The sequence below is a fragment of the Mixophyes fleayi genome, chromosome 1 (genome assembly GCF_038048845.1).
Source record: "Mixophyes fleayi isolate aMixFle1 chromosome 1, aMixFle1.hap1, whole genome shotgun sequence".
NCBI lineage: Eukaryota > Metazoa > Chordata > Amphibia > Anura > Limnodynastidae > Mixophyes > Mixophyes fleayi.
Window position 1 is genome coordinate 215,774,705 of NC_134402.1, and position 20,495 is coordinate 215,795,199.

Here is a 20,495-nt window from a genome sequence, read left to right on the forward strand (position 1 = left end):
AAATATTGACATTTTAAATGATCCAACATGTAATAAAAGGTTTCAAAATTTCACCTTTGTTCTTCCAAATAATAAAAACATCAGAAAATGAGTTCTGTAAAATGATACATTTTCGAACTCTGTAATTGCATACAGTGTATTGGGATTCCAGAGCACAATCATGGCGATCCATTTTTTGCAGTGTGACCCAAAGATTAAGTGTACCTGTTTTAAAAAGGTCCACTAAACCGAAAAAAAAAAAAAATACTCAATATGATCTATTAGTCACTGGAAAACTGTTAGCTTTGTGTTCTGTACCTATAGCCACAACATGAAGACACTCAAAGCTAAAAAAAATAATTGCACTTTTGCAAGAGCAAAAGCAAGTGCCCATTTAGCTTACACAAAATCTTGTGTGCATTCATGAGAAAAGTGGTTATCAGGTCAATAGGAATCCTTGCCTCACTTTTGTTGAAGTTTCTTCCTTACTTAGTATCAATTTTAAAACCAGTGTGCCTTGTCCAAATGTGCCATAATCTGTAAGACGTTATGCTCATAATAACCAAAAGCATATTGTTACAATAATGTTTTCCTAGTTTGATTTTTTATTGATATTCAAAAACGCCTATAACAACTTCTGTATTTTATACCAACACTTTGTGGTCCTGTAACAGAATAACATAAGAAATACAAATATTGAACAACATGTGACTATTCTAGCATTAAATGTACATGGGACCTTAGTATAAAAAGAAATATTAAAAAGGTACAATGCACCAACATAGTATGAGATTTTAAGCTCAAAATTGTGAACGGTTCCTTTAAAAAATAAAATATTTGGTCGCATTCATTGCTGTTTTCCCCTGGAATGTTAAGATATAATAGGTGAGACTGTAAGACTTTAAAAAGGAAGGAATAAAGTGTGCAGAGATTTCTTCACTTTGGATTATAAATTATTGAGTTCTAGTAGCGTTTGATCCAGAACTTGATGCATTCCCAGGTTCTCTTCTTTGGCATTCGCCAATTTGTCTGAAAAATATAAAATATATAAACAAATAAGTAATCTGCAGTGTCACAATCTTCAGATTGTTAGTTGTTATTTAAAAGAATATACATTACTTCTAAAATTACTTTATTGACTTTAATATCTGAGCCATGCGCACATGCTCAGCATAAAAATAGACGAAAGTTGTACAAACAATAACAAATGAGCATTTCATGATTCTGCCAAACAGGTATGAACCAAATATAAATAATGGAGTATAACAGTGTTCTGAATACAATTGTTTTTATCTAATGAGGAATTGCTATTTTTAATACACACAGAAAGACAATTGTTTGCAAAGTATTTGCCTGTTCACACATACATGCATTATATAAGCAAAATATTGTTTAATCGGAAAAAGAAAAAGAAAGAAATGAGTGTGCAGATAGATTTTTTATTTCATTTCTCAAGAGATTGTGAGCAGTGCAGTAATTGATAGTAGCTGTCACATGTCACATAGAACCAATGGGAAAGTCTATAACGAGGTCATGTCATTGAGAGCATGGTCAAGCTCCTCGCTGATGGCTTTGTATTTCAGCTTCTGGGCATACAACTCATCTACCATACAGAAGAAGCCAATCGTTCAGAAGGACAGGAGGAGAGCCAAGTACAGACGGAGAACAGAGTGAAGAAAGCATGGAAAAGAAAAACATCATTATTACAAAATTGATTTGTATTGTGTCACTCAGAAAATGGTCACCAACATTTGTCTTTTTTGTTAAATAAAGACTCAGTGAAACAGTTGTGTTAACTGAAGCAATATAGCAAAGTCACAACATTTAGGCTGCTAATTCTCAACTAATTATGTGAAAGGTTTTCACAAATATAGGTGTTTTTACCAACAAGGAAGATGCCATTTTTTGTGAATAATGACAATAGGCTGCAGACATTGAAGGTCTATCAGCTAGCATATTTCTGCCATGTACTAATCACTAGTGGGGGGAGTGGTTACTAAAAAGTTATTTAACCACTAAATAATAAATGATAAAACAAAACAAGCCACATAATTGAAAACTAAATAGTTGTTGGTGAAACAAAATGCAAATGCATGCACATTAAAAAGCATATAGGCAATCTGTTTTAGTTCTCTTTTGGAAAGGTAGTGAGCACCTCCTGAACACGCCAAAGTTTTTACAATGACCTTGTGCGACTCATTTTAAACCATGTTGTGAAACCAAAGTGGAATGCAGATCGGTCAGAACAAAACACCTCCCACATGTAACTGTTTTAGATGCACGTGTGTTCAAAAGAGGCAAAATATCAATGCACTGCTCACCTTCGAGGTCATCAATTGTTTTTTCTAATTTGGCAACTGTTCTTTCTGCAAACTCAGCCCGAGTTTCTGCCTATTAAGGAAGAGAGAAAACAGCAGTCTATAGTGTGAGCTGTGTAACAATCATTGGCATGATATCTTTCTGCAAGTAATGTATTCTATTCACTCCCAGAGTGGCAAAACACCACTGTGTAAATGTCTACAACACCCCACCCTGATAATAGAAATCCAGTCCAGCTTTGTAATGTGTAATCTTTTTGCTTCTTCATGTTTGAGCTAGTACTTCTTTTTCTTACCTCTTTCAGTTTGTCTGTTAAGATTTTTATTTCTTCTTCATATTTATCTTCTTTTTCAGAGTACTACAACAAAACAGAACATTTATTTTATTTAGTATTAATATCTTTGTTTCTGCATTGGGAGGACTAAAAGTTTTGGTGTATGTATACTCATCACAAGGACACTAGTTACATTTTAACTTTTCCAGCTTGTGCTTCAGTTTTATAGTGAAAGCAGGTTATTGTCCTTTTAAAAAGGAAATCAGCACCGCACAGTTGTGGGCTCTATTCCTGGTCTGTAGAAGGCATCTACTCTGTATATATACATAGGCTAGGCATTTTTAACTACTATGTGTAGAAGAGAACTGGGTTTCCAAACGTTTTTTCATGTCTCAGCTAGGTGCTGACAGTGTGAGGGAGGGAATTTGGTTAGATAAGCAAATTTAAAGCATGAGCATAAGTGTCATGATCTCACTTAGTAATAACAAGTCAAACCATATCACCTGGTCTGCATTGTTACTTTGTTGTGGCTCTCCACAGATGCCTTTATAGTTGCTTTGATTTAGCACAGAGCACATGCACCTAAAGGCAAAGCTAGCAAATGAGCCCTAGTGATTTAGTGATAACCTAGTGAGTCTATTACTACATTCTGGTCTAATTAAACATTTGTGCAATGAATACAAGAGGACCTTCTTCACCCTTCTTATGTTGATATAAAAACTGGCATAAACGCTCTTGTTTCAAGTACATAAATGCTGTACTAAAACCTTTACAGTAATAAAGTATATAATATAGCCTGGCTTTGCTCCTATATATCACTTAGGCCAGTGGATCCCAAAGTTTTTCAGTTCGATGCACCCTTAGGGTCTCCATAATGTTTTCAAAGTATCCCCATGACAAAATAGTTATCAAGTAGTCCCCTGTTTTACTTACCACTGGCCCTGGCCGCGGCACCCCTGTGAGATCGCCCCAGCATCCCAGGGAGCCGTGGCACACAGTTTTGGAACCACTGACTTAGACTGTTTGTTGTGTTTATTTCCCTCTGGATGTTTTTTTTTTTTATATATATTAATGAATCAAATAAGCATAGGATAAGGAACAAAAGTGCAGTCTGTACACAGGTCATTCCTTTGTAGTACAAAGGTCTATTTGTTTAAGTTTTGTAAGTGTATATTATCCGATAGTTGAGACATGAATGCATGATGTGCAACTAGAAAATGTACAAATAACATTCTCCTTACCTTTTCAGACTGAGCCTCCAGAGACTTCAAGTTGTTAGTCACATTTTTCAATTCTTCTTCCAGATCACCACATTTACTGCCATAAAATACAGGTTGATAAATTTACAAACAAACCCTATTTCATAACATAATACATTCAAATTTAGTACTTTGGTTTTATTGATTATTAATCCAATCAAAAGCAACTAACCATGACTTATATACAAATGAATAGCAGTATTATATTGTTGTAAATGACAGCAATATTACAGCTGACCAGTGATTTATTTTATTTTTACAAATTAAAAAAAGTTGTGTACTATGAAATCTTGAAGATTTTAGTACTTTCTATTTTCATCATCAAGTGATCTAGATATTTGCTCTATTTATTAAAACACAGCACCTAGAATTGAGGTAAAAATGTTCAGACTTTGTTGCATCAAACCATAAAATCTTCCTTTGCTTGGTCTCCCACAAGTGTTGTGACAAACTGTAGGTGAGATTTCATGTGCGTTTTCTTCAATGAATTTCTTTTTGCCACTCTCCCATAAAGCGCAGATCTGCAAAGTCACCTTGTCTTGTGATCACATTCTCCCATCTCTGCCATGCAAGACTAACTGTCAAACGTGCCATAGGCCACCCTCCTTTTTCATGGATGTTCAGTTATGTTGTAAGACCAATGTTCTATAGAAATTCACAGTTGTGCAATATCTCCACTCTTATATTATGGACTTGGGGATTGTAAGTCTTCGAAATCTTCTATCCCGATTGATGCTTTCTAAACCCTTGTCTCAGATTTGCTTTAAATGTTCTTTGACCTACATGATGAAGCTTTTGTTTGGAAACCAACTGTGGTTCCTCTCACAGGCAGGAATATATATAGTAAAATCAATTTAAACACTAATTGGTTAGAGTCTATCTGTGTACAATTAAGTTTGTGACCTATGAAGACAACTAACTGCATCAGGCTTTATTTAGGTATCAATAAGATCGACTTATGCAATCAATTGTCAATTTTCCTTTTTTTGTGTAATTAGGGAATTGTTAGTGATATACTTTGTATTTGACTTTAGGTATTTCTGTTGATCAGGAGTATGAATTTCCAAATAAATCCATTTGCCTTCTCTGACTGGATCACTTATAAATAACTTATTTGTGGCTGGCTCATGTAGAAATAATTTATTGTAGAAGTGTATTTCAATCAGAGGTGCAGGCACCAATGTATATTTTGAAATGCACTTCTCGTGTTACACTGGGATGTTTTGTATGCAAGTGTCAATGTTTGGGTTTGTATCTTTGCTAGAGGAAGTCTGTTGGGCAGCACGGTGGCTAAGTGGTTAGCACTTCTGCCTCACAGCACTGGGGTCATGAGTTCAATTCCTGACCATGGCCTTATCTGTGTGGAGTTTGTATGTTCTCCCCGTATTTGCGTGGGTTTCCTCCCACGCTCCAAAAACATACTGGTAGGTGAATTGGCTGCTATCAAATTGACCCTAGTCTCTCTGTCTGTGTGTGTTAGGAAATTTAGACTGTAAGCTCCAATGGGGCAGGGACTGATGTGAATGAGTTCTCTGTACAGCACTGCGGAATAAGTGGCGCTATATAAATAAATAGTGATGATGATAGCAGGAAATGTTAAGCAAGCCTTTATGTGAAGTGATAAAAACCTGTTTAGCCTGTATACTCCACAGGGGGCCCGCTGCCTGGCGTTACTGGATCTCAGATAATGCAAGCATCAAGTTTTAGCACGTAACAGAAAAGTGTAAATATTGTTAGCTTTGCACTGCATGTAAATCCATGTTTGGGTAAACAAATTGCATCACGATTCTAAAAATAGCCTGTGAGGCTGTGTTCAAATCGGTATAAAAAGCCTAGTCTTGTATTGAAAATTGTTCTTTCTTGCTTCATCTGACCTGCTCCTGGTACCTTCAACCAGTGTGAGCAAATAACCATCACTTGCTTCAAAGACCTGCTTGGAAACTTCTCTATTCCTGTGACCTACAGATTAGCCCCAAAATCGAATCCGTTCCCGGCTGTTTCTGAGGTTTGGTCTCAGCTTTTCCGGTACCACAGCTCTGCCCGCTACCCAGCAGCTCTGGCCAGTGCGATAGGACCTGGGTGATCCACCCACAGCAACTCTGATCAATCGGAAGAGTCCAGGAGTACCAGCCCTGGTGCACCGGCAAGGGGTGCATAAGCAGCATCAGTTACCCAGAAGAAACCCGATTCTGGATGCCGGTAAAGGAGTCCAGTGGTGGCAGCATTTGTAAGCCCCTCCTACTGCAGTGAGAGGGCACAATTGGGATAACGAAAGGGAACAGTGGCAAAGCAAGCACAGCCGGTTCCCAGCAACTGCAGACAGGGTTGCAAAGGCAGTCCATCCTGTCCCAGCTTCCATGACACAAAATTGTGAAAAATACCAAAAGGGGTGAATAGTTTTATAGCCAACATATGTAACGGCAGAAAGTGTTGGTGCTATATAGAATGAAAAAAAAGTTGAAGTCTGATTCACACAACATTGCAACAATGACCAATACACAAAACAAAAGGTAAGTGTAGATTCTTACAGTTCTGACACCTCTGCGCGCTCCTCTGCTCTCTCCAGCTCTCCCTCTAGAATGACTAGTTTACGAGCAACCTACAAAACAATACCAGTAAGATTAGATCACACTTAGGTACAATCAGGCAGCACACTGAAACAGCATGTGTACGTACTTTAAGGGATTATTTTGATAGCTGCAGGGGGGGGCGGCATTACAAACACTAGTAAAAGCATTATTTAACGACAAAGGGTAACTGAGCAGGCCAAATTTGCAAGTATGCTTTGCTATATAAAACAGACTTTAAAATCAATAGTATAATGCAATTTTTACGAACCCTTCCTATATCATTCATCCTTCAATCTATCTATTTCATGTTCTTTACTCTATTTGCATTTGCTCACCTCCTCATATTTGCGATCTGCTTCCTCTGCAATGTGTTTGGCTTCCTTGAGTTGCATCTCCTGAATTTCCATTTTTTCTTCATCCTTCATGGCTCTGTTTTCTATTACCTTCATACCTCTGAAAGGGAAAAAAAATAAAATGGGTTTTTTTTATCTGCAAAAGAAACACAACTTAATTCTTTAACCTGATGTTCCACATTGTTTAAACAATAAAGCTAAAATATCAAACCTTCCAAAGCGACACCTACCTAGTTCAGTCTACTCTTGAACTTCCCACCTAAATTTATTATTGCTGCTGAATTAAAGAACATAAAAACAAAAAAAAACCACCACCCCCACAAAAAAAACAAACCCATATCAATTAATTTATACTAGGTTACTATGATATGGAGAATCATTTTGTACCAGGTGGAAGGGGTAATATCGAAATACTGGAAATTTTTAAAATAGTTCACCATCTTGCCATTTTTCATACTATAACATTACTTACCATATGTAGGACAGGGAAATGTTTGAAACAGTTATGGGATATCTTAACCTGAATGCAAACCAAATTTTTAAAAATAAGCATTTGCTACATTTCAGTGATTTTAGGAAGAAATGCTTGGAGCTGTCTGTGTGCTAAAGTTATGCCAAGGAGCTCTGCTAGACAACTGAAAAGGGAAATGTGTGGACAGCCTGTGTGGAAGACAGAAGACTTTAAATGTGTTTTAGTATATTTTAGACATTGTGTTCCCAACTGGGTGTTTTCTGTACTTAGGAGTACAACATCCAAGCATTCATGACAATGGATTCTATACCTGCATTTGGTGACCATGAATCCATTTCTTAATACACAAATGTGATATTTATGTCTTTTTTGTGAATAACCCCGAGAGGATACTGTTCCTGCTGAATTATCAATATTCATGAATATTGGTTAAACCCGAAAAAGGTGCCTCTATTGTATGAAGTATATAAAGCACCTAACTCTAATCAGTTGATCCATGTATAATAAATACAACCATTAAAGAGGAGTTTAGTTGAAAGTTGTCCAGCTACTTCATTCATGCACAGATTCTGAATATATTGAAAACTTGAGTTTATTTTTTTTCCCTACTATATTTCCTATAAATGTATTCTGCTTATATTAAGTAAAGAGCATAGGAGACAAAAAATACACAAACAATAATTTGGGTATTTTTTGCAACTTCTATACATATTCTTCCTGAACACCACACTGTCATTGCAGTCTAGTTTCAGAGTGGGTGGCACAGCACCTGGATGTTCATAAGTCACAACTTACAGGCATGAGGAAGGTATAAATTAATTCCAGAAGTGTTTTAGATTTCATTTCAACTGTACAATAAATTAGCCAATGGACAGGATTAATGTTCTCAAAAAAGCAAAAAAAAAAACTTGGAAATAAAGCCTATTGTCATTCTGCCTATTAAATCATTTTACTTATTGTAAACCGACATCTGCACTCAATATATAGGTCATTGCAAGTTTAGAAATGGTCCAGGAGCAGAGACTGCTGTGTTTTCAAACGGTATTAAAACATACAACTAAATTTAAAATACAACCTATATAATTAGTTACAAAAATGAACACATACAAAGTGCTTCCTATTTATAAAACTATCCCGCACTTATCAGATGTATTCACTATATATATATATATATATATATATATATATATATGTACAGGCACATGTATTTCTTCCATTAGATTTAAATCTCTTTAAAATGCCTGCATCCAAAAAAAAAAAAAAAAAAATATATATCTTTATCTGATAATGTGACCATACAGGAAAGAATTTTAAATAAGCAGAGGTAAAAAAAAAGCAGTTTGTACCAATAACCCTTATTTTTTCTGTGCTTCATTGTGCCTAGTCTATCTTAGAGCAAACTTCCACCTCTGACAGCTCTTTCATATTTTTGGGCCTATCAGTGTCCTGAATGACTTTATACCCCACACGTATCCTTCCCATTAGACCACATCAAAATTTCTGTATTCAGAGTATTATTACATTGAGAGGAGATCTCTGGTAGAAGAGATAAAGGGATTTATGGGAACAGGGAGCATATACTACATGGTTAGCTCTTCCAAGCAGACTTTAGCACCACCAAATAAACTAGGTAAAGATAGATATATATCTGTATCTAAGGAGAGGGAGGGGAAGAGATATGTGCATGTTAGTCAAAAAAAAAAAAAAAAAAGCCTAAATATTGGGATAGTGCACTTTTGAAGCTTGCCTATACCTACACATGCACCTATCCTTAGCCATAGCTGTGTATAGTCAAAAATACCTTTCACTCTCATCAGCTGCTTTTTCTGCTTCTTCCAGTTTCTGCAAAGCTGTAGCAAGACGTTCCTGAGCTCTATCCAACTCTTCTTCTACTAGCTGGATTCGACGGTTTAATGCAGCGACTTCCCCTTCAGCCTAAAAAAAGGGGAGAAAGATAAATATACTGATCCAGACCTTGCATAGGTGCATGGGAAGTTTTACTGGTGTGACAGATGTGTAGTTTACCATGTTAAGAAATGTGACCAGAAAAGAGTGTTAATCTGCAACAGTCATTATGAGCCATGTTTTAGGATTCTACTATTCAGAAATGAATCAAAAGTCCTGCAAAACAAAATAATGGATGCAGTGTGCTAATAGTTACTGCTATAGTATAGCTTTCAGCCATTTAGTAGCCCTATTCACAAACAGTATATTTAGTTATTTTTCATTTTTTTTGTTTAGCAATTCCAAAGTTCAGTAACATGTTATGTAAAAACAAATCATTTTCCATTGCGGATGTAATATTACATATATACCATACACCCAAACTTAGGAAAGAAAATGAACATTGCTGCTTTCCCAATTATTCCAAGAAGCAGATTTAAAGTATCACAGTAACACAGCCAATAATCTTAAACTGAAAACAACTACTTTTTTCCTCAAAGCTACAAACACATTTAGGTGACATAAGTAATTGGCACATTTTCCAATTCATAATAGAAGACTTAGAATAAGAAACACATGAGATGACAAAGTACTGGAAAAGTTAGGAAATGATACTGCACACAGTATGTTGCAGAGGAGCACTGTAGGGCAACATAAAAGAAACTACTCATCATGGGAACTCAACCTTTCCCTTCATACAATCTGTGCTCACTGTGAGGGCTGTCCTTATAAGGTAAAAAGGCAGTATGGGAAGGCCGGCTAACAGGAAAATGCCAAGCACGCCTAGAGACTAGCTGTAAGGCCGGCTGGATGTGATCTGTGGTAATAATAATAATCTTTCCACAGATCAGCATTTTATGCTAACACATTACAGATTTTGTCTGCATATTAACTGATGATCGCACACTTTATTTCCAGCTGTCTTTATATTTCCTAGTTTTTCCACAACATGAAAATATATATACACGCACACAACCTTCAGAAAGGGTGCTGAAAAAGCTAGTTATAGACAACAATCACTGTTCAAAGTACAATGAAAGAAACTGATCACAGCAAAAAAAATTGTGCTAAGCAGCAATTTACATATCTGTTAATTGGGATTAACTGAACTGACAATGATGTTAATGATTTCCAATAGAAAAAAAAGTTTCACACTCCTGGGAGCTATTGTCTACTCTTCCCTAAACAGGGCCAAGGTGCAATCTTTGGTAGGCGCTATAGTGTCTGCTATTTGCTGTGGAACTGCATATCCTACCCAATCACCACAAGAGGAGTCATGCCTTTAGAATCCTACTACAGAGGGCAATAAGAGCGTTAGCCATTTAACAGATGAGAGTACAGTACATTTGTCAATAGCTATAAATGGTAAATCACTAACTATACTAGAAACTAAGAGCCATTAACTAAGGGCCATTTCTAATCTACAGGCTAAAGGTTGCAATCATTTCCAATACACTTGCTACCTTGAAAGTTTGCAATCATTTACAAGAGAACAGCATGTAAAAATGCACCCAAGTGTAATATGGCGTGGGTCCCTTGCCTGGGAAATAAACCACTGTCGGCTCAGCTCCCATGGTTGTCCTGGCTAAAAGGCACCGCTGCAAGCGGATTGGCCAAGCCAAAGGGTAAGAGGGATTTGCATTTTCTGCCCACTACTCATAAATGTATAAATTATATCTGGTCTTCACAGACATTCCTCCCACCCTGCAGGAAATATGCCATACCAATACCTTGAAGTTGTTAAGACTTCAAAGCACTATTCAGTCCATCAGGAGCAATATTCAATGAGAAAGACATTTTTTTTTTTTTTTTAAGTGTTCAACGGGTACAAGTCAGGGACAAGTGTTACATGAAATTTTGTTTTAGGATGGTGGAAACGTAGCAAGCATGTACAGTATAAATTCTTAGTTTGTGGAATACCAGCATGTAGCTAGAATGTGTGATACTGGAAGACCAATACTGGTCCATGTCCAAGCAAATACATTAACCATTTGACACACCAAAAATGATTCAGTAACATTTATTGACCCAGTTAAATACAAATATTTATAGCCAATAATTTGCATGATTTAGCTGCTACCTTTTTCATGTTCGGATTCAGTTTATTCTAGTGATAATAAAAACCCCACCTTCATTTCAGATAACCAAATACTGCAATGAATTGGGTAAAATTCTGCAAATACCAAAAAGGAAATTTATGCTGCAGTCATAGCTATTTAAACTCCTCCAGTTTATAAGGTATTTTCAGAAGTGGCAGCTAGACATTCTGTAGTTAATATTGGAATTGTGAGAGATAACCTTTAAATATATTAAGTTGATGAGCTTTGCAATAGGATGGCTGGGTCTAGATTGCTACATATATTACCCCAATTAGAATACATAGACATTGACACATTTTGCACGAAATGTCTGACATTGCCAAAATGTTTACGATTCTATAAAGGTGGGAGCAGTCTATTTCTTCTTTGCTAAGGAACAAGAAGATTTGGCACCTTTAATAAAGTCATGTAGTCAAGATCCCACAAGAGAACAGAGACAGCTGTTTAATTTCTTATTTTTCTATGAAAAACAGACATGGCCTTATCATGGAAGAACTTCAATCCTCATAAGAAAAATAAAAAAAAAATCTGACAACTCTTGTTTCTCTGATTTAATTTAACCAAGGCAAAAAGTTTCAGAACATATGGGTCGATGGTCCTTAAATCTATTCAAATTTGGCCGAATGTTTCATTAATCTAGTAGGTGCTTACCTTGTGAACAAGGTCTCTCCCCAATATTATTAGCCACTGGTGCTGGCATGTGTGGTGCATATAGTTTGGTTTATTATAATTTATTTTTCCATACAAATTATTTTTTTTTAAAAAAAAACTCCCGTTTGTATAATATTTGGTAAGCTTATTGGGTGGCCAACAATACAGTGCACACACACACGGCGAGCAACGGGAAGCTCTCTCCAGCTGACCTACTGTACACTTACAACAGGAAAGGGTGTGCTTGCAGGATACTCTAACCCAAGGCTTCAAACGCAGCCCTGCTGCTCACTTTCAGACACAGATTACTCACAAAAACTTTTTTTTCCCCAACACAACTAAGCTATAAGTCAAAAAGTATAAGTCAAATCACAAAAGACTATACACAAAAACACTATGCTCCCAAGTCCCTGATAAAATGATTAAGCAAGCTACTAGAGTAAAACATTTAAACTCTTCGTCCAATAGCTGTGCTTACACCCGTTCTAGACATAAAATAATAATAAAAAAAAAATATATGTTTCTCCAATTTATCCCAATGCTACCAGATATCTTCCGTTCTCAGTTAGAGAAAATTACAACAAAATGGTAATATACAAATAAGCACATGGATGTTACTGCAACATCTGTAAAATACACATATTAAGACATTTCCACAATATTTAGTTTTATTATGTTGTCTCCCAATTTTAAATAAGCTGAAAGATTCAAGACTGCTGTCTGTTGAATTTCTGCAATTTGCTTTGTTCAGTTCATTCTGCTTTCATACATCCTTGAATCAAATTACTACTAAATTTGCTGTCCCAGCTTTTGTGTGTGCAAAAGTTATATCCAAGAAAAATTTCTACCACCACAGGTCTATACTCTGGCAACCTGACAATAGGCTGGTTAAACCAGAGCCCACACCCATCGTTTTCACAGAAATCAGCCAGCTCAGCCATTAGTATACTCTGCACTAAGGTGTATGACCACTTCAAACCTCTCCGTGTAATGGAAAGGGTTCTTGTGATAAAATAAATGTGCATCAACAAACTATACACCATGCTTGCTAGCAAGAGATACTTTGTTTTGTTTTGATACTACCATACAATGAGAATTGTTGGCTTGAAGAGATAAGTGTCCTTACATCTATATACAGGCTTCGAACCAGACATGAATACAAAGACACCTTGAAGCATATCACATCCAGAATCAAAGGACATGTTTATTTATATTTACAATTTATTTGCACAAGAGCAACTTTTATTTACAGCTCAGTTTTCCTTGAGACATAAATAATGCAAGAAATTCAGACAAACTCCTATTTGCATTCCAGCAAATGGTTTCTTGAACTATGCATTTTAAAGTGCCATCATGATCAAACATTAGTTATGCCAACTTATTTATCTGCGCAGCCAAACTAGCACTATCTTCCAATACAGTCCATGCAGTTAAAGTAGTACTCTCACTCAAGTAATTATAACCAATGTCAGCTTATAGTATGACTCACTTATTTGAGTAACCTGTGCCTGTTTTTAAAAAAAAAGTGGGGAGATGTTCTTGGCAAAAAAAAAAAAAAAAAAGAGTCAGGACAAAAATAAGGATTCAAAAGAGCCAGTCACTTTCTAACAGAAAACTTACATTAGCACACAAACACTGTCTGGGATAGAGATTGAGTGTATAAATGCAATGGCAACAACCTACAGTGCGCAGAAGGCTTTGTGTACATTTACAGGTCTGTTCAAAGTATATTTTATTTATGTTGTAAATCATTTGGCACAACAAATGGCCACATCTGTGTCAGTTTTGACACACATATGGATGTCCAAATTGGCGGATCCAGTCAGTGGGCATAAATGGTTTTCATGGCACAAGGTTTCCTGAGGTACACACACACACACACACGATTTTCAAAACCAGTAAACCAGTATTTTTCACCTAGATTTTCATCAAGTCAAGAAATTGTTTTGGCACACACACCAATTTGGGCCAACACAGCCAGACTGGACAGTGAATTAACCACTTTTGGGGTCACCTTCAGCAAGCTTTTTTTGAAGTCAAATGCACAGCTTTGTTTTGAGGTAGAATAGTGCAATAAAATAATTCAGTCTTCAACATAAATAATATGACCAGCAGGTTTGTGCCTCTGTATATAAATCTTACCTATGTTATCTGCTCACATTGATCAAAGGTCAGCTCAGTCACCTCAAGGAACTTGCATTGACTGCTGGGGGAGGATTTAGTCATTTTTAAATAAAGGTAGGTGGAATGTAAAAGAACAAACACACCACCATTGATAAAATGATATTAGGGGTATATCATGATATAAAATTTACTACTGTATAGCAAAGCTCTGAAAAGGTAGATATGACACAGAAGCTACTTATTGAGTGAGTGCCTGCTCTACAAAGACCAAACACATAGGGGCATATTCCCGCCGCATTAAAACTATTACCGTTATTACGGTAATAGTTAGCTGGATTTCAGCTCGCGGCTCAGGCAGCTGCGAGCTGAAATCCAGCGAGAAAACCACTGTAATAACGGATTTTCTGCGCCACTATTAACGTAATAACGGTAATAGTGCGTGGAGCGTGAGATTTTCACCGTTTCCGGCGACAATTGAATATGCCCCATAGCATTTGTTCTTTTTAACACAATTTCATCAGCTGTAGTATCCGCAATGTAATTAGATATATTAAAAGAAAAGCCAAGATACATTTAATCTATTCAGCCAGTCCAGGTTAAAGTAGTATGAAAAACATAAGGAGACAGCCATTTCCTTGGTGCAATGCTTCATACCATTAGATAAGGTGAACATGTTTTCATGTAGATCTGAGAAAAATGTTCTGATATATAGAAGGCACTAGCATCAGAGACATTAATTGTTTGTGCAGCTGCAAATTAACTACGCTAATCCAAAGCAGAATATAAATATACTACATTTACTGTATGGATTAATCAGCGGTTATCTCAAGTAGTCCTTTATATATGGGTGGTGATTTATAATCACCCAAGATGCCCCCCCAGTTGGAATCTTTAAAAGAGGACATGTAACTAAAATGTCAGTGCAAGTACATTTTTATTTTATATATTTTAGTGACCAATTACATTTATTTATTGTTTTGGACAAGAATAATACTGCAGAACACTAAACAGATAAGCCACTTAAATATTATTTTTAAAATCATATTTCCCTGCAAAGGCTGTATATTAACTGTACACAATACCACTTCATATAGAGGACATTTATAGAAATGGGTACATATGAAAAAAGTGCTGTAACCCATGTTAAATGGATGTATCGTTTACAAAAGGAAAGCAAACACTACAAATTAGTTGCTATGGTTTGTAGTGTCTTGTGCTCTAGTTTTATGTTTTTCTCCCAACTTCAATTAAAAGCCAAATATTGATGTTTTTAAATACATGTATGCAGTTGCTTAGATTGCTGACAATGTAGTTACATGAAGTGGAACAGATGTTCTAACTATGTACTCAGACTTAATACTCTTGTGTAAATTATGTCATGTAATGAAGATGGAGGTGAATGAATAAAGGTGGTCATCACAAAAAACATGAAGGATCATTTGACTCATGAGCTGCCAGTTGAAGCCCTACCCTCAAAATTATATAATTTATAGCCAACTTTGAATACAAACACAAAGGGGGGTATTCAATTGTTAGCGAGATCGCTAAAATACTCGCGCTCCAAAAATATTACCGTTAATACGGTAATTTACTCGCTGGATTTCAGCGCCAGCAAGATATTACTGTATTAACGGTAATATCTTTCAAGCGCGAGTATTTCAGCAGTCTTGCTAACAATTGAATACCCCCCAAAGTATGGGTCTTGGAGAGGCGCGTGCTCTGTATTGTCTCATACTATACTACTATGAATCATGTCTGTGGTGAAATAAAAGAATCAGCTCATGAATGATTGCAACACCTCTGAATGAGCTCATGTGATGATTCATTTAGAGGAATGTACTGCTAAAACAGGTATGGTCTGCATGAACACTGAAAATGTTGGGACATGCCAGGAAGTTGCTGATGTGCCACTTGTGAGTGCACTGTGATGAGTTCCTCTTACACATCATGCGTTCCATCTCTACTCTAGAGTTTGTGCTTTAAGGATTCACAAATACAATCTTAAGTAGTTATGGGTTACATATTCATGTTCCTCTGTCTCATCATATTTTTTTTTTTACAACATTTACATATATTGAGTAAGTAATCTATCACAACTCATGTTTTAAGATTTCATATGCAACAGGGGCAATTTACTAAAGCCCATAACATTCACAAGCTCAGTGAATTAATGTTCTTTATTCCCTGTATAATCAGCAGTGGAAGCAAAAACCCTCCCTAGCTCCAACATACCCGACCAAACAGGTAAAAGGCGCATTCATATACCAAGCATGCAGAAGTTTGGGCATCCCCCTCTACATCCTATTCAAGATGGGACAGAGATCATAATGTGTCATGAACATTGCAATATTTCATTATATAATTTCATAAGCATGACAATAAGAGACCAATTATTTTTGTATCAATATTTTGCCACTTGTGTGTTATGCAGACACCAATGTCAACTAGTGCTTGGAATCAACATTCCTCATCTTCCACCTCCAGGTCCCATGAAGCATCCTTGCAGTGACCATTAAGGATCAAGGATGTGCAGTGTTGCAACAGGGCCACCAGGGAAAAGCAAGAGCAGTACAATCCCACCTGGGCAGCACCACCCACAAACCAACCCCCTGAAGCAAACCCTTTCCTGCTCGTCCAGTTTTCCATGGGAACGATATTTGAAACAGAAGTTTGTGTGGCGTTGCTGAGTTACAGTGGAACCAATATAATTAACAAATACCATACTTTTCTCTTGTCTTGCTTAGCATTATGTTAATCACTTAAAAATGAATGAACAGACAATAAAACGTGTGTGACATGTTCTAAGGGATAAAGATAATCTAATCAACTATGTAAATAATCAGTTGTAGAGGGTTGCAAACTGTGCAATAGAAAATAGCTGTAATGAGAATCAGATTTAAATTGTACCGCTTTGACAATGCAGTAACTTTCTTGAAATGTGTTTTAATATGAAAAAACCTTGGAGTGACCAGAAAGACCTAAACTATGTTTGGGAGGACAGATACCATAAGTAACTACACCTCTGATTTTTGTGCAGTGAAACAAGACCTGGCTACAACAAGCTGGATACTCCTAGATCAGGGGATGTGGTTTTTCACTATGTGGGATAGTTTTGGACTATATTTCTTATCTGACCATGCCAAGTCAAATGCAAAACTGAGCTAGAATAGCAAGTGGGATTTTTGTTAAGAGAAGTGTTATATAATACGTCTGTATTAAAAGTAACAGTATATGTGAACTTTGTCATTTTTGTATTCAACTGTTTTTTGCTACAGAAAGATACTTTATATGGATGATGTTGATTGAAGCAAGTAATTAGTCTACTGCTAAGACATCAACATATATCATTAATGGTCTAATTGAATTAGCGATGAGTTGCCACAGTAGCATCAAGCAGTGTGTTTCCGGGTGATGCTTTGGTAATGATCTTCGCTCATTTTTCGCTTACAAATCCGACGTGTGAGCCAAGATTTCATTATCATAATTGCCGGTTTTTCGCACATAAACAGCGCACAAGGCTACTTTGGAATCTTGCTGCTAATTAAAGTGGCCCATGAGAAAGACAAGCTGAATGTGTGAACTTCATTTCATAGTGAGGAATGTTTGACATCATAATCTTTCTGTATCAGTGTGACAGGAACCTAACTATTTGGCCACAGAGGACACACATATAAGCAGGAGATGAAGACTGAATACACTAAAGTGATTAGACCACAACGAAACACCTTAATAATGGATCTCCACTAAAAAATGAAATCCCATCTACTGAAACTTAACTTTAATCAATTAAAATAGCCCTTGGTGATTGAGTGGTGTGAACATGCATTTTAATGTATTTAAAACCAATGTAACTGGCCGAGACACTAAGGGGGGTATTCAATTGTTGCTTTTAACGCGCTAAAACAAAAAAAACCCGAGCGCTCTAAAAATATTAGCGTTAATACGGTAATTACTCGCTAAATTTAATCTCGATGAAATTCAGCGAGTAAACTACCATATTAACGGTATTTACGCACATATTACCGTATTAACGCTAATATTTTTAGAGCGCTCGGTTTTTTTTGTTTTAGCGCGTTAAAAGCAACAATTGAATACCCCCCCCCTAAGGGGGGGAATTCTATTCTAAGTGAAGCTTTGAGGTGGATGTTAGGTTACTAAAACCGCAACAATTTTTGCTAGCACCTCATAGGGGTGCAAGTAAACATTGAAGTATATACGCTATGTTTTAGAAACAGTAATAGCTGAAAAGGCTTGCAAACGTACATCATGCAAGACTGCAATGCAACCTCGTTCAGAATTGAATCTCCACCCCCTTAAAATCATTGTTCCATAGTCATGCAGTTAAAATTATAAAACAATCAACAAAACATTAGTAAAAACACATCTATAATGTTAGTTTGGGATGTAGCCTTAACTAAATAACCAGCACGCAACCCCTCATTCTCATTTGACTAGACTACAAACTTCATTGAATGTCAGCAAAGTACTGATGGGATTTTTGGTATCTTTATCTATACTAAAACATATAACCAGTGTTGGTCTGTTTGCCAAAGTACTCAGATGACATTTCAAGGGAGTGGAGTTTGAACCCTTGGTAGAAGGCACTAGAAAACAACGTTAATGAGACTGAGCAGAGATTTAACACAAAGTATACACGTGATAGTCTACATTATTAAACCAACATGTAACTGTCCATTGGAATATCTAAGCATCGTTATCACATGGTTATGTCAGAGAGGAGACTGTGGATATAGATTTGTATGCAGAATTTGGAGAAGAACACTGCAGTAGGAACAGTACAGAGGAGATGAGTTGGAAAGGGAGAGGGAGTGAGCAGCACTCTGTGAAAGGAGAAAGGAGACAGGAAGCAGAGGCCGTATAGTTTGGAGTAGCTGCGCCTCACTTTCTCACGCATCTCCCGTTCAGTGTCCAGCTCCCTCTGCAAGCCCTGCGCTCTGTCTTCAGCATCGTCGGCCTGTTGCTGGAGAGCCTGGATCTTCCTCTTCACTGCTTCCAGGGAGTTGAGTCCAGCCATTCTCTTTCTGTAGCACAGTATAATGTGTAACTAAAGGATCTAACTGGTGTCCGGAAATTAGGCTTCCAAGTTCCCTTTTGTGGCTTTGCAATGCACTAAATTTATAAAAAGTACAAGATAATAATAATCAAGCGCTATAAAAAAAAAAAAGGAAATAACAACGTGCAACCAAGGGGATTGGATAAATATTGCACTAGAAACTCCCGGTTACGCTATATTGCACTTCATAGGAAAATACAGGCTTCTTCTGCACTGGAGATATAATCCAAAAAATAATTACCAAAAAAGTGAAATTCAAAGGGCAAGAGGTTTGCACCATGTGTAAGAAAAGTATATACCTATACTGAGGATCAGTGCAGTAGTGGAAACAGACTGCAAACCCTTGGGTGCTGCCTGCGGAATAAGTGTAGTCAATGAGTTGCAGCCTGGAATTCTTGGGTGAGGTCATGGCATTGAGTAGGCGTGTCTGCGAGTGGGCGGAGTCACGACGTAAGCGGACATAGGGCGTTTCCCGCTTTAAAAATATGCACGGATTTTTCGACTTATTTGGGAAAGAAAATGTGGATTTTTTTTTTTTAGTATTCCCGCCCTTTGCTGAGTGACTAAGGCCTCTCGTGGAAAGTTCAGGCAGTTCCCAAGGCTTGCCTGTCTTCCTGCTGGCAAAAAGTACAGTGGAGGCTTTTCTGTGCTAAGAAGTTATTTTATAGCCTATTAATAATAAGCTGTGATAATTGTATTGATTATCTTTTTATATTTTATACCGCAAATGAATGAATTGATTGAAAAACACTAAGCATAGCTAGAAATACATATTTTGCGTTGTAAATATGCTATAGATAGGACTGAGAAGCTCCTTATTACTATACAATTTGTGACATGAATGGTCAAATTCTTCCATTTTCCATGGGCTCCCAAAAGTTAGCAAGTTTGCAACATGTGTGATAGCATTTATACTGTATTATAATTTATGATTATGTCTAAATGTGTGCTAAAGTGGACAGTTTCTAAACAATTGACATTCAGATGCTTTACAATATGAATAAAATGTATCGACTTTGAGAAATTTTGGTCCTAAAATTAGAATTCATAATAAAAATTGAAACGAGTATAAAATGTAGGTGAGCTAAACATATAAGGGGGAGGTTAAATTAACCACGAGGGTCCACAATGTGTCTCCAGAAAATTCCGTGAAGATACAAGTTTTTTTTCTCAAATCTCCACTCATTTTCCCTCATATCCCATAGAGATGAGAGGAGAAAATGAATGGAGATTATGTGGCACCTCGCGGCTCTTTAAATTCCCCCCAATAAGTGACATTTTAAAACATGAATCACTAAAGACTTAAGCAATTTCTAAATTCTCAGGAAAAGTGCATGTTTCTACATGTGTTTCAATTTTGCCATATGAAATGTTATT

At 36.6% G+C, this 20,495-nt stretch overlaps 1 protein-coding gene across 6 annotated transcripts in view; it reads right to left on the reverse strand.

Moving 5' to 3' along the window:
- Window positions 1-564: 564 nt before the first annotated feature.
- Window positions 565-20,495, reverse strand: part of TPM4 (tropomyosin 4) — a 63,416-nt gene continuing 43,485 nt past the window's right edge. The window contains exons 1-9 of one of the 6 annotated variants that reach the window (XM_075205109.1): window positions 19,418-19,523; window positions 18,948-19,086; window positions 9,028-9,161; window positions 6,737-6,854; window positions 6,360-6,430; window positions 3,814-3,889; window positions 2,594-2,656; window positions 2,301-2,370; window positions 565-1,008 (exon numbers count right to left, since the gene is read on the reverse strand). In XM_075205109.1, coding sequence (XP_075061210.1) covers window positions 926-1,008; window positions 2,301-2,370; window positions 2,594-2,656; window positions 3,814-3,889; window positions 6,360-6,430; window positions 6,737-6,854; window positions 9,028-9,161; window positions 18,948-19,079 — 747 coding nt within the window. In that variant the 5' untranslated portion in view covers window positions 19,080-19,086; window positions 19,418-19,523 and the 3' untranslated portion in view covers window positions 565-925. Of the gene's footprint in view, window positions 1,009-1,398; window positions 1,583-2,300; window positions 2,371-2,593; window positions 2,657-3,813; window positions 3,890-6,359; window positions 6,431-6,736; window positions 6,855-9,027; window positions 9,162-18,947; window positions 19,524-20,495 lie in introns of those variants that run through there. The other 5 variants (XM_075205140.1, XM_075205114.1, XM_075205132.1 and 2 more) reach the window with 5 other exon arrangements.